The sequence below is a fragment of the Hevea brasiliensis genome, chromosome 7 (genome assembly GCF_030052815.1).
Source record: "Hevea brasiliensis isolate MT/VB/25A 57/8 chromosome 7, ASM3005281v1, whole genome shotgun sequence".
NCBI lineage: Eukaryota > Viridiplantae > Streptophyta > Magnoliopsida > Malpighiales > Euphorbiaceae > Hevea > Hevea brasiliensis.
Genome location: NC_079499.1, coordinates 4,257,974 through 4,273,289, shown reverse-complemented (window position 1 = coordinate 4,273,289; position 15,316 = coordinate 4,257,974). Strand labels below are relative to the sequence as shown.

At 32.8% G+C, this 15,316-nt stretch overlaps 2 protein-coding genes across 2 annotated transcripts; both read right to left on the bottom strand.

Annotated features, from left to right (window-relative positions):
* Nucleotides 1–1,190: 1,190 nt before the first annotated feature.
* On the bottom strand, nucleotides 1,191–6,620 carry LOC110654275 (ABC transporter I family member 21). The gene is made up of 6 exons (XM_021810202.2): nucleotides 6,332–6,620; nucleotides 6,084–6,244; nucleotides 5,152–5,203; nucleotides 4,891–5,027; nucleotides 4,460–4,546; nucleotides 1,191–1,949 (listed from the first exon to the last, which is right to left on the bottom strand). The coding sequence occupies exons 1-6, from the start codon at nucleotides 6,507–6,509 to the stop codon at nucleotides 1,662–1,664; spliced, it is 903 nt and encodes a 300-aa protein (XP_021665894.2). The 5' UTR covers nucleotides 6,510–6,620; the 3' UTR covers nucleotides 1,191–1,661.
* Nucleotides 6,621–11,779: 5,159 nt separating this feature from the next.
* Nucleotides 11,780–14,013, bottom strand: LOC110654273 (uncharacterized protein At1g03900). Its single transcript, XM_058149794.1, has 3 exons — nucleotides 13,317–14,013; nucleotides 12,688–12,975; nucleotides 11,780–12,246 (listed from the first exon to the last, which is right to left on the bottom strand). Exons 1-3 carry the CDS (start codon nucleotides 13,803–13,805, stop codon nucleotides 12,181–12,183), a joined length of 843 nt encoding a protein of 280 aa, XP_058005777.1. The 5' UTR covers nucleotides 13,806–14,013; the 3' UTR covers nucleotides 11,780–12,180.
* Between the last annotated feature and the right edge of the window lie 1,303 nt (nucleotides 14,014–15,316).

Genomic DNA, 15,316 nt, shown 5'->3' with positions numbered 1-15,316 from the left:
TTATTTCTATTTTAAATTAAAAAAAATGCATCTCAGTTTTTTTTTTCATATCAAAAATTAAATTGTAAAATAACATTTTCATAATAAAATTTTTTATTTTTTACTTTTAAAAAATTTAATTTAACGCTTTATTTTTAGACAATGTTAAACCACTTCCAAGTAAATTCACAACATAATTTAATTAAATAGATATTGATTAGGATCTGAATGCATAAATTTATAAATTTAAATTACTCTAATATTATCAAATAAAAATTTGTAAATGATTTTATAAAAAATAAATTATTCATAATTAATTTATTATAAACTCAAAATATATAACATATGATAAAATCTTGTGAACTTCAAATAATTATATTAGCTGAATTAAATATATTCTTAAATTAAAGATTATTATCATAAATTAAAAAGAGCATTAGTCAGTAATATTAGCTATTATAATATTTATCAATTATTTTAACAGTTATCAACTATTTTATTAGCTATTAGTTATTAGATATTAGCCATTACTGATTAGTTGTTTATATAACTATTAAAATAAAAATATTTACCAAAATAAATGTTAAAAATAATAATATAATCTTATTCACTCTAATAAAAAATATTAAACGCTATCTTAAAAGTGATTGCCAAACAAAATCTTAAGATGAGAAAAATCAGCAGTTGAAATCCATTATATGAAATGAGTTGGTCTCGTCTTTCAATCCATACTAGGTTATAATCATGAAAGTGTTGGTGTTGATAAGGTGGTTGTGTGGGAAGTTGGAGAGACATACACACAGAAAAATGACTGAAGACCAGAAAATACTAAAACCCAAACTTGGGGATTATGGTTATTCTCAAATTTAAGTTTTGAATTGAAGTTTAACCACCCCTACCAACCTTTATTACCATTGGTTATCTTGGCTTTAATATATATATATATACCTTTTATTTTGAAAATTATATTTTTAAAAACTTATTATATATATTGAATTTAATTGAAAGAATTACTCCAAATTGAGTATTCCAATTACAACACTGCAAAGGCATGGAATCCACATCTTGGTTAGACCACGCTTCCAAGGGTCAAGATCAAATTATAATGAGATTTTTGTACAGCTTAGAAGTTCCAAGATTTTGTACTTCATGAAAACGGCTTAAATCGGAGAATTTTGAGTTATAGATTTGATACATACTACCGGAACAAATAGGGAAAGATTAAAAAATCTTTATATCTAAGGCATTTAACCAGTTTCAACTACAATAAATCAATCTCAAAGCTATTTCTTATTACTAACGTGGTAATGATTACAAACAACACTTGCTCAGGGAACACTAGTTGGAATTTACCTTTTATACCACCACCTGACCAAAAGCCGGTAGTTTTTCCTATCTGTAATGAGCTAACCCCATTTCAGCAGACAGCCATGGGAAAGAGAATTTCAGTGTTATTTGAACTATCAGGTATTCAGGTATATATCCAGACATCAACAATTCAATAGTGATCGAACAACTACATTTTTCCTCTTTTTTTTTTTTTTTGGAAGTCCTGGCCTCCTGGGTGTCTTTGGATTTCCATCATTTGTAATGATGCCTTCACTTGATTGATTACCCAACTTTCTTGCATGTTTAACTTTGAATTTGAAATTGGAAGTAAAAGAAAAATTAATTTGAGAAGATCATCGGTAATATGCCATGTGTCTGGATGACATAAATGGAGAAGTACCAAAGGGAGAGGTCTTTTGGTTTTGAGCAGGAGGGTTGGTGGGTTTCTTTTTCTCATGCCTGGTTTCAGACCGGAGCCAGGACTCGACAACAGAAAGCAGATTGGCAGAACTTTTCAACTCATGAACCTCCGTTAACTTCTCAGACCTCCTCAGTTCACCATCCTGGATGTAAGCCAGATGTGTTGCCCATGTTTCCAACCCATCAAATATATGAGTTGCATACACAAGTGTAGCTCCCCTCTGCAATAAATAAAATAGCATAAATGCAAGACATGCATTAGATGTTTGTTATGGACGCACTTGTAGGCAAGACTTATACAGGACGTGATCCACAAGAAATTCCAATCAATGGTGATAAGAATGGCAAAAAATAAATTAGTATCAAAGGTGAATTCAGCAGCAACAACAACTAATTATTAATAGAAATACATATCCCGCTTAAGATGTTATTCTGATTGCCATTATCTTAAATTATGGCCTTAAAATATTGATTCCCAATGATAAAAAAATTCCATATGAAATCATATAATAATCTCTTTATAAGGATATCAGATTATGAATAAAATATCAAGTAAAACTATTTTCAATCAAATTTAGACCTAGATTCTCTCTTCTCCAACGAATCTAAAGTTAGAACTCCCTTTTAACGAGTACATGTTTTCAGCAATAATAGGTAGAGAAAATAATCGAGGTAAAGTAAAATGTTCAGCTTTTAAATTAGATTTCACTATTAATAAGCCCGTGACTCGATCCTGAGCGAGAGATCATAACAACTTGGTATCAGAGCCAGCTGTCACAGACGATACAGACCCGAGAGAAGAATTGAGGGCACTATTCCAAGAAACACAACTATTGACTAAAGCACGAGTAGCATAAGCTGAATCAAGGATAGAAAATCAGATCGAGCAATCAAAGTCAAAACTGGAATGCCAATTGCAAAACTTGTCCCGTTAATTACAAGAGTTCAGTAAGGAAACTTACAAGAGCCGACACAAGGAAATAAAGAGCGGCTCAAATAGCATTAATAACAATGAAGGCAACAATAATAGGACAAATGGAAAAACAGAAGCAAGACCTGGGGTAAGGGTAGTATCAAGATATACGAAATTGGATTTTCCAACATTTGATGGATCCAAAGATCTGTTGATTTGGTTACACCGATGTGAACAATATTTTTCAAATCGATGGGCGCTAGTATCAGATAAAGTGAAACTTGCAGCATTCCATATGACAGGAGAAACACAACTCTGATTCCACAGATTAGAACAAGAAGAACCCCTACTATCGTGGAACGCATTCAAAGAACATTGCAATTTGAGATTCGGGCCTCCAAATAGTAGCAATCCTTTAGGCGAATTGACTAATCTGAAGCAAACAGGGACAATGGAAGAGTACCAACGTCAGTTTCAAAGCCTTTTAGCTCGTACAACAACAGAAGTTGATTTATTTGTTATAGGTTTGACAGATTCAATCCGAATTAATGTAGAGATGCAAAATCCCCTGAGCTTGGTGGCAACTATAAACCTAGCAAGAGCCATTGAAAGAAAACAACAGTGGGAAGAAAATTGGACAAATTCATGATCCAATACAAAAACAGCACCTACTTCATCAATTCTGCCTGTAACCAAGGCTACTGTGAACCAGGTCACTAGCATAATAAGAATTCCAGTTTAGGATGTGTTTCGTCTCCCTTTATTAAAAGATTGAGCCGTCCAGGGATGGTTGAGGGAAGAGCAAAGATGCTTTACCATAATTGTGATGAATCATATTCATCTGGGCATCAATGTAAGAAGCTATTTTGGTTGGAGATAGATGATTCAGAGGAAGCAATGAGGCAAAGAGACTATGGGTGATTAATAGTCTTATTCTGCTGCTGAGCTTGAGGACAAGCTCTTTCTCTAGGAAGGGAAGTGATGTTATGGATACATTTGTGAGCAAGACTTATGCAATACATGATTTACAAGAAATTCCAGTCAATGGTGATAAGCAAATAAATTAGCATCAAAGGTAAATTCACCAGTAACAACAACTAATTATTAGCGAAAATAAATATCCCAATTAAAATATTACTCTTATTGCCATTATCTTAAATTATGGCTTTAAATGTTGGTTTTCAATAGTATAAAATTCTATATGAAATCATGTAATAATCTTTTTATAAGGAGATCATATTATAAATAAAATATAAAGTAGAATTATTTTCAACTATATTGAGATATGGACTCTCTCTTCTTTAATAAGTCTAAGGTTAGAGCTCTCTTTTAACGAGTTTACGTTTTCAGCAATAATAAATCGAGGAAAGAATCGAGGTAAAGCAAAATGTTTAACTTTTGAATCAGATTTCACTATTAATAGGCCTGTGACTCGATCCTAGGCAAGATATCATAACAATGTTCATGATATGATAATTGGCTTCTAGGTGGAATTCTCTTGTAATGATCCAGCACATGAGAAAAAAAATTGCAAATTCTTTATGCATTTCATTTCTCATAAAAATATTTAGAAAATAGAACACTGGGAGGATACCCAATCATATTATTTTACTAAAGAAAGAAGAAAAATTTTTAAATTTAACAACTTTAGTTCATATGACAATGATGTTTCTTTCTTGGATAAGATTCCATGCAAGGACATCCAGTGGTGTGTCCAGCAACAGTTAAGCTCATCTAGTCTCATTTCTTCTCTAGCCTTTCAGTCAGATTTGGTTAGCTTGTGCATGTGGATGTGATGATAAAAATGGGAAGTCATACCTGTTCACATTCTTCCTTGAAGAACTCGAGCAAATCCAGTCTGGCAACAACGTCCAGGTCAACTGTGACCTCATCGAGTAAAAGAACCTATAATGGAAAACTTTGGCTGGTAAGAAAACTAAAATCCTAAGATCACTCAACTATATCTTTATCATATAAGGAACCAAGATGCAAAATAAGACATAGAAGGAGGCAAATGTACTAGGTCATGAAATCCTTGGCTAATTAACCAGCCAAACCAGCAAGAAAGTAAAATTTTTTTGAGCAACTACGTAAGCAGTTCTGAATTGCAATGAAAGTGGAGGTGTAGAATAAGGAGTATAAAAGAGACATGCACTCCTAGATAACAGACTTGGTTTTACTGAATCTGGAATAGCCCAATCCACTCCCCTTGCAAATGTACCAACAGGACTTGCACAGTTTTATAGTACCTTAAATGGGACAAGAAGACCCATACAAATCTGGACTCGACGCCGCTGCCCATCTGATACCTTATGCATGCGCCATTGTAGATCAATATCAAGCAAGTCAATCAACTTTTCTCTCCTAGCAGGATCAATTCCTTCAACTGCCCATAAAAAGGACTAAGCAAGTGACATTTTTTTTTCTTAATAGAGTTGCAATTATACAAGGAATAATGACAAAGGTATAAAATGCAAAACAAATTGAAAGAGCAGCAGCACATTAGTTACCTCCAAATATCATATGTTCCGCGGAGAAGTCACCCTGGAGTGGTATCTCTCCCTGCAAATTTGTAAAACAGGAACAAATTGATTCAGATTTGATAGAATGCATTTGATGGGGGGGAAACAAAGAAGTAAAAATTCTAACTTGGTGAAGATTATTTTGGAAATACAATAAGAACTTAAAAGAATGACTCACATCCACTTTGCCTTTGAAGGGTGGAAAATCAACATTATGAATATTTTTAATCACTTTCATCATAATTAGAAAAAGAATATTGCAATACATAATTATATAGATTTTAAGGAAAAGAATACTCTAAAGCAGAAAAGCAAACAACAATATTATATAAATATATGTGTGGCTGCAACAAATTTATAAATACACTGGACAAAACTTGACATTTCCATGATTTGATTATTACTCAAGTCTATACATGTATGTTTGCTATGAAATCCATAAACCAACTAGTTAATGGCGAGATTATCACTGCTTTTCATATCAGCATAGATAAAAATAAGTACCATCCCGATACAGTGGCATCTTAATGCCACCAGGAACGGCAAAAACAAATTGGAATAAAAAAAATGAAAAATTGGTGCTCTCAGCCCAACAAAACTTCAAAGATGATATGGAAAAACACCATTCTATATTTTATTCTTTACATTTTCAAACAATATGATTTCCAATGGAAATATCAGGCATAAGGCAAAACCAACAATTTGCTATCTTGGAATCAAGAAAACTCATCGACTCAAACTAATTGCATTGAAATTTTAATCACGTAATATGGTGTTTCTCAAGGGGACATTGCCTCACTAACTTTAAGCTATGATCTATTAAGAAAAATTTTATCTTGTTTGGACACAAAAAGAAACAAATAATATGAATTGGTACATCTACTAAGAGCTTGATTAAGAAACAGAGCTAAAAATCTCACAGCGGATCCAACGGTTTTAGTCCAAGAACCACCTAAATAGGCCAAATCACCACCACAAACTAATTGAGTGTCATGAAAAGCCGAAAGATTTAGCACTCGCACTACATCTCTTCCTCCCACCATATGCTTACCAGCCAGAATCTTCAACAAAGTGGTCTTCCCTGCACCAGACAGCCAATAAGTAACCACAGAATACAAAAACTCAAAATGAAATCCTAAAGTAAAGCAATTTCGGGAATTCCGATTACCGGATCCATTAGCGCCGACAAGTAGGCAGCGAGATCCAGGAGGAATGTTGAGATTGAAATCGTAGAAGAGAGGAGGCTGCCCTTCGTATGCGAATTGCATACCACGAACGCTGATACTGTTTTGTTTATCATTTTCGTCTTCTTCGCTTTCTCTCGACTTCCATGCTTTTTCCGCCATTTCTCCTTCTCTTCTTCTCTCTTCAGCTCTACAAAATCGAAGGATTGTACAGAGCTAATACTGTTCTCGGGGTGATTCTATTCACTTCTCTCGCTACTCCATTTAACCAGTAGGTTGCTGACGCGTCAGTGCAGTTAGGTAGCCGACTAGAGGTCTACTTGGTCGCGTCCTGTTTTTACATGTGGTTGGATAGCGAGAGGCCATGTAGCTCACAATTTATCAGATAAAAACGACGTCGGTTTGGATATAAAAATTTTTCTTTTATATTTTATTAAAAATAAAATAATTAGTGTTGAAATCTATGTGATTTATTTTTAATTAAAAGCTTTTCTTCTTACATCTATTTCGAAATTTAAATAAAATATTAATTTTATTTTCCTATTATACTGTGTTAACATATTAAAAAGAGTACAACCTAAGAATATTCAAATTACTCTTATCTTTATTTTTTTTCTAATTTTTATTTTAAATTATTTAATTAATTTTTACTATTATTTAGAACAGTATAGGTGCCTTTTTACCCATGACGCTTATATTTTCTTTTATTTTTAATTTCAATTTTAACATATATATATATTTCAAATTATTTGTTTATTTTAATTTAAATTACTTTTAAATTATATAATTATTGTTATTTTCATTGAAAGAATTTTGAAATAATTTTATTTATTATAAAGTGTAATTCACTATTTTAATAACATAATTTGTCATTATTTTACCTTCATGCGATTTCTTATTTTTGGTATCTTTATTTTAAAACTTTTTTTATTACTGAAAAATATAAACTTTTTCTTCATTTTTTATATGAGATATTTTGGAATCTTTTGACATGCTACCTCATTATTTTACCTGGAGTCTCCTACAAATTTTTATTTAGGTGTTTTATTTTATAAATTAAGTTTTAAATTTATATTTATTTATTTTAATTTTTAAACCACCAAGGAGTTCATATATGAATTCAAATTTTTTTGCTATTTTATTTTCCTGTTATTGTCATTTTAATTGTTTTGAATTGTTTGAATATTTAATTATTAAATTTATGTTAATTATTATTTGTAATACCCTAAATTTTTAAATTTATTATTTTATGAGTAATATTAATGTTTTAATTTTATTTAAATTTTAGAAAATTATTTGAAATTTTTCGAATTTTAGAAATCGTGTTTGATTTTTCAAAAATATAAAACTTTGATTTTTTAAAAATTAATTTAAAGACCACGTGGCAAAACTAAAAATATATTTAGAGTTTATGAATTTTTCTGAGTTTCTAAAATTTTTTCGAAATTTTCGGACCTCGTTTTTTGTTCCAAGGCAGTGTAAAAATTCAATTTCATGTACCCTGAATCGAACCGGACTGGATCGGACTGGCCGAATCGGGCCAGCTCCTTCTTCTTCTTCTTTTTCTTCTCGCTCGTTTCCTCTTCTCCTCTCTCTCCCATTTTCTCTCTCGTCCCTCACTCTCAGGCCGCGCCACCGCCTCCCCACCTCCCTGGCGTCCCCCCCCCCAATGCCTCCCCACAGCCAGCTGTCGTCCCAGGTGGTCGGAAAACGCGCGCAAACTCTTCCCTTGCGCGTGCGTGACGATTCAGCTTCCAGGCCGAAATTCGGCCACCGATTGGGCCGGGTCTTGTGTCAAACACCATCTACACCTCGAGAGCTTTCCATAGACACCAAGAACACCAAAATCCATCGAGCGGTTTATCCAATTTTTGTCCGAAAAATTTTAGCCCATTTTGACTTTTGGGCTAAATTTCTCGCAAACCGTGAACCCCACGAGAAAACCGAGAGTACCAGAGCGCTCCACTTGTCAAGAGTTTTGCGGTAATATAAATTTCAAAATTTTTCGGTACCGTTTTTTGGTGGGTCCCACGAAACTTCGTAGTATTTTTTTGAGCATTAAATGAGTTTAGAAAATTCCGTAAAAATTATATACTAACCCCTGTGTTGTGGGCTTCGTGTAGGTACCTTCAATTCGAAGAAATTCAACAGTTGCCCAGGTCTGTGAATTTCCGGCTAGACAGACTGGCTACAGAAAAAGTCTTGGAATTGGATCGAGATTTTGGCTACCCCACTGTTGTCAGACGTTCTGAGCACGTTTCCAAAATCGGAATCGGCATAGGTAAACCCGAACCTCACTTTTTCATAATTTTCTAGTACTTGAATTGGATTAAAAATTTATAAAATATTCGTGGTAGCTCAGAAAATTATGATTCTTTTTGCAATAGCTTAGTAATATTGCTAAGGACCGCGGGCCAAAGTTTTAGAATTTTTAGAGCTTATTTGGGTAGTTTTTGCAAACAAGGGTCAATTATAAGGACTAAACTATAATTTTACATATTGTGATTAATGACTGTTTGGATGAGCCCAGGAAGAGCTGTGTGATAAGATTGAGATATGGATATATGATTTGTGGATATAGAAGTGTGTTTTAAGCCTTTTTACAAGTTAGGTAGGTCCTAGGTATAGGTGAGACTCTGCCAGATTTTCGACACAACTTATGACGTATTTGATCTTTTCTTGGTTTGTATTGAGTCAATTGTATTAAATAATTATAATATAATTGTCAGGTGAGCCGGGATAGCCTTCCTCCTCCGCCCAGCCGTCACAGTGACTGCTGTTAAGTCTGTGAGTAAAATATTAATTTTAATTATAATTTCGATATTATTATATGTTCAAGCATGCCCATGCATCACTTATATGTATATATCTATGTAGTTAAACTCTATGCACGTTTTATGTTGCATTCACAACTGTTAAAGTGCTATGGATGTTATTGTGGTAATTTGGAGTAGTGTGTGTGCGTTGACGTGCGTGTGATGTGGTGTTGAATATGAATAAGACGGGTAGACACGGCTTGAGATCTTCGCTGGGACCCGGTCCTTCGGGATAGACACGGCTTGAGTTCTTGGCTGGGACCTCGATTTGGTTTATTAAGCGAAAGTCCAGCTTTAGTTCTTCGTTGGCACATGTTGGATTAAAGAGAGCTGTATAGGGGATCAGCTCCCATATATTTATGATTTGACATTACTGAGTGTGTGAGTGCTTCAAATTACCTTTTTGCTGCTATAATATGAAAATATTGCTGATGTTGCATTTCACTCTACAGGGTGCATTAGCTTTAGATAATTATAGAGATTATGGTTAAAATTGATATTTTACTCTCTGAGTTAAACGCTCACTCATGTTCATTATTTTTCAGGCTACAGGAGGATTATTGTTGTGGTTAACCTGCTTTTCTCCTTTGCAAGTTGTTTATTAATGTTTGTGTAATTCTATTAACTCCTAGAATTTCCGCATGTGTTAGAAATATTTATTTGATTTAGGTCTGTAATATAACTTGTCATGTTGGACCTGTAAATTTATTATATGCATGTGTTGGACTGGATGAGGGAGCTGAGCTCCCATTTATTTTTGTGACATTTGAGTATGTGGAGAATGAGCTGAGCTCCCCACTTGATTGTTATATATTATGTTTACAGGTCGGGTGAGTCAAAAACTCCCCGTTGAAAGGTCTATTTTATGGCCGAACTTTGTCTGATTGAATTCTTAAAATTGGGCCCAAATGGGTCTTAGAGTTGGATTGAGGAATAGTTAGGCTTACTACGGGCTTCAGGGGCTTTAGGCTCGCCCAGGTCCTAATGCCGGTCCGGCCCATAGGTTGGGTCGTGACATTATTATTTTTTAAAATAATTTTATGATGACTTTATTTTATGATAAAATAATTTTAGTTTATACACCAACATTATATTAATGAAATATAATATTTTCATCTCATTGCAAAAAAGTATAAAAATATTGTAAATTGTTCATTTAGATTAAAAAAATATACTTTTTATAATATCTATTTTAGGTGTAAGTCTAATAAATGTATAAATTTGATTTATAACTAACAAATAATTAAATTTATTTTACTATTCAATTTTGATATAATTTACAATATATTTGACTTATTTATTAATAATTAAAAATAATTCAATATAATGTGTATATACATTATTTTTACATACTAAACTTATTACCATAAAAATAGTCACTTTTTTTTAGATAAGTTAAATAAATTTTACCTTTTTAATTAATAATATTATTATTATACTTTTTAATAACTAAAGTATATAATTAAATATTTTTTATTATGTATTGCAAGTAAATAATAAATATTATATTATTAATATCAATTGGTCTTAAACTCTATTATCTACTAATACCTAATATGCAGTATAATGAATGATTAAAATTATATTTCAATTGAATTGACTAAAGGATTTTAATAATTATGAGTAAATTAATAGTTTTATTTACAAAAATATAAGTATAATATTTTTATTATTATTTAATAAAATTTTGAATTTTTTCCATAAATATTTGCATTTATTAATTATATTAATATAATAAATATATAAAAAAAACCCAACATCGTGCGGGTATTAGAGTTTTTTTTATCAAAGGAGTGGAATAAAAAAAAATTAAAAAAGGATAGATTTAAATTTAATTATCAAAAGAGGGTGAATTATACTAAAGTGAAAGATATGAGAGCGAAACGTTAATTATAATAGCGTATTAAAAAGAAAAATAAATTACCTAAATTAAAAAATAATCATTTTTTAATGTTAATTAAATAATTATAATTAGTTAATTTTTGTATATTTAAATTTTTAATATTAAATAATAATATGAAAAAAATAATATTTTATATTTTAATTTCATTTGATTATAATTTGCTAATTTTAATTAAGAAAATAAAATATAAAATAATATTTTTTATTTAAAATAATTAAAATTAGTTATAATCATAATTTTTAATTTTAAATTAATTATATGAAAATAAAAATATTTTTTATTATCTTTCAATTTAATTAATTAATGAAAATCTAAAAAATATATTTTTTATACTTTCATTTTAATTATTAATATTAAATAATATTATTTTTATTATTTAATTAATTAATTATAAAAAAATAAAAATAACATTTTAACATTAAAAAATAATAAAATGAGATAATTTTAACTTAAATCAAAAGTAGAAGAACTAAATTGAATATCTCTAAAAAGTAAATTGAGCTTATTTCAAAACAAAAAAAAAAGAAAAAAGCACCTCGCAAGCGTGAGTTACATATTAGACCAATTTAAATTTAAATTAAAAGTAAGAGAGCTAAATTAAATCAAAAGTTAATGATAAATTAAATTTGACATCCTTAAAAAATACAAAGGACAAATTAACCTTATTTCCATTTATTTTGACAGGCATTTAAGCCAACAAGCACGGCCTCAAATTAAAGGGTAAAAGAATTTCTAAAAAATATCTCAAAGGACAAAGAGTTAATCCGGATATTTTGGTCCACAGCAGCACTGCAGCAGAATGCACACTATACAGAATTGCAGCTATGGCTGCACAAAACATACGCTATACATCAATTTGAGACGGAACACATCAGCCAACCAGAATGAAGATGAAGTATGATTCAATTTTCCATTGTATCTGTATATAGGAATGTGACCTTCAAAATTCATGTAGGAGAAAGAAGCATTCGATGTATTCCATTAAACATTATTTTCCACACATGAACGTATATGGCTGTGCTTTCTTACTTTTCTCAATTATATTATTCATTTTCACTTTCTTTTAAAGAAAACATCAAACAGAGGTTTCATACTGAAGAAATACCCCACACAACTAGAAAGCCGCCCATCCTGAGGCAGTTGTCTTTGTTGATCCAGATGTTGCTGAAGGAAGACTCCTCTGCATTCACCAACAGCTAATGAGCTATAACACAAGATGCAAACTACGAAAGACAACCTAGATACAGGCGCCTTCCAAACATATTAGCTAGAGTAGGGATAAGCCTGGATAAATGGTATTATCCTAACGGTGTGCACCCACAGTCCCAGTAAAAAAATAAAAAAAAAGGCAGCACCAAGCAATCACAGCAAATGAATATGCTAATGCTTCCATGACTTAATAAAGGACTAGCATCCAAGAAAGACCTAGCACTTCAGTCACATATCTCATTGTCATTGTACAATAAGGGAGCGTGAAGCAAGTGATCTTTTAAAAGCAGATATTAACAAGGCAACATACAAAAGATTGTGTTTGGAAAACTTCTAAAAATAAATTGATGCTTCCGCTCTCATGTAGTGTGGGTGTGGACAAACATAAACTCCTAGAAAGAAAGAATCTTACCTCAAGTGGAGAAAGATCTGATAAAGGATCAGTTGAACGTTTTGTATTTTCTTTAGGTGCTTTAATATAGACACTGTGATTAGCAGCTGTAATCCGTGCAGCAGCTGGATCATTTGGAGGGGGTGGGAGTGGAGACCTTAATTTTCCTGCCCCACTTGGTGGAGGGGCAATCCCTAAAGTTTTAGGCTTTCCAGTCCCAGAATGATCCCCTGACAGTCCTGCAGCTGAAAGCATTCCAGTTCCACTAGATGGTTTATGCTTCACATTTATTCGAATGGTTTCACCTTCCTATAATCCAATATTTCAAGATAGTGTAAGTTAATTTCATCCAAAATTAGAACAATTAGCACTTTCAACCCATAAATCAACTAACAAAGCATTGCAGAGCATCATTAAACTCATATAAACAGCAAAAATAATGAAAAATCCAACAAAACAGTCAGTGAAATTAAAAGTTCACAATAAAGATGAGTTCATAACCAAAGCAAAAATGTCAGGAATACAGAATTCCCAACCCACCCACCTGATCAAGTAAACAAATATCATCAATCAGCTATTCCAACTTACAGACATTGCTCAATTCTGAGATACCAAATATCAAAAATGTTAAAGAAGAAATTTTTCCATACCTTCAATCTGTGATTTACAGCAGGATGTATGTCGATGTGAGTGTCGCTCTCGCTAGTCTCTCCGATCTGCTTCTCGTGCTCTCTCCTCACGTATTTCTCATGATCCGATAACGCCACATTGAAATCAAAAGCTTCATTCCTCTCTGCAAACCCTAGTCCGATAAATGCGTGCTTCCCTATTCCGTCCTCGATTTTAAGCACGAAATACCGGGACGAGTCTAGCACCGTCTCTACCGATGTCTCGCGCTGACCTGGATTTACGAAACATGCTGCGAACAGCTCACCGGAGTTGGGATCCTCCAGCCGGATCTCACATCGGTCTTTGCAAGACACGACCCGAAGCCTACCGGACCAGATCTTATCGGACTGTAGCCAATCCCCGCATTTGTAACCGCCGGAGGTAGAGCGGGGAGGAATTTTGTAGACGGAAACCTCGCGGACCACCAGGAGAGTGTGCTCCATGGATTCCTCATCCTCCTCAAATGACATCGTTTTGGAGGGTTTTTGGAGGACCGCGAGAGAAATGTTGAGGGATCTTGGACTTGGATTTGTAAGGGATGATTTTTCTGAGATTTATGAGGTGCAGGGTTTGTATCAGAGAGATTGAGAAAGTTGCAGAGACGTGGCTTCGAAGGGTTGTTGATTGCTCAACTGCAGTGAGAGAGAGAGAGAGAGAGAGAGAGAGAGAGAGAGAGAGATTTTGTTAATAACCGATTTGCCCTTCGTCTCCTTTATTCGTTGTTTGTGCTCCAATGGCCCAATTACGTCTTGGCTGGGCTGGGCTGGGCTGGGCTGGTTAAGCCTTTTACTCCATGAGAAGCAGAGTCATAAACCCTAGTCTCGTTCTCCTTCTCTTAACGTCTTCCATAGCGAATTGCGATCATCCTTGCAGAGAATAGCATAACCAGGTATGGCTTTAATCTTAACCTTGAACATCTTTCCTTTATTCATCGTTGTTCTTAGCTGGGTGGTGGTGTTTGATTAGTTTTTTCTTGTTCTAAAATCCATGGATGCTGACTCTTGTTTTAACCAGGTGGAAAAGGAGTTACAATGTATCTTCAGTTTTACATAAACGAGAATGGTGATAAGGTGTACACCACCAAGGCATGTTTCTTTCTATATGTTGTCTGTTACTTGTCATAGAAATCTCTATAAAATTATTTTGCATTTGCTATGCGTGAGATCTTGCTTCAGCTTTTCGTTTTTAAGCTTTTCTGTGTTCTTAAACGTTTTCTGAATTCATTCTTTTGCGGTAGAAAGTTTAATGCTTGGCTGTTTAAATGCCCCTTTTCTTCCTGCCTAAGTGATGGAAGATTGGTTTTTGGCTGCCAACTTTTATGATGTAAATTGCTCTCGAGTAACATAGGTTTTGCTTGAGGCATGGTTGGAGGAAGCTATTAGAAAGTGCACATTCTTTTTTGTCTTTTGTTTAGTTCGATTAATCTAGAGGCAGCATGGCATAAATAGGTATCTCATCAGTTGAAGGTTACCCTTTCTTGTCTCTCATATTTTTTTGGCTTCCTTTTAATTGAGATTGGTTACCAAGTGTTGCACACAGTCATAAGTGAGATGATTTCCTGAAATTGGATAAATCTAGAGTGGCATATGCTACTATCAATCTCAATTACATATTGCTTTTCAGCCAATGCTGGTTTCCATTATCTCAATTATCAAATATGCATCTTTTACAGGCTTCTGAGTTTGCTGCATTTGTTTCTTTTGTTTTTAATTTTTAATTTTGCTTTAATGTTGAATATTGCAGAAGGAATCGCCACTGGGGCTGGCTACTCAATCGGCTCATCCAGGTAAAGTGTCCTTTTTGTCTATTTGAATGGGTATCTTCATTATTCATATTTTTCTAAGAAAATCATTTAATCTCTTGTATAACTAATTTATGAGCTATGTTAATTTTTTATTATTTTATAAATTTTTAAAATTAAAAATATTTCTGGCTTGTTTTGTTCTTTTACTTTGTCTTTCTTTAATTTGTTTTATGAATT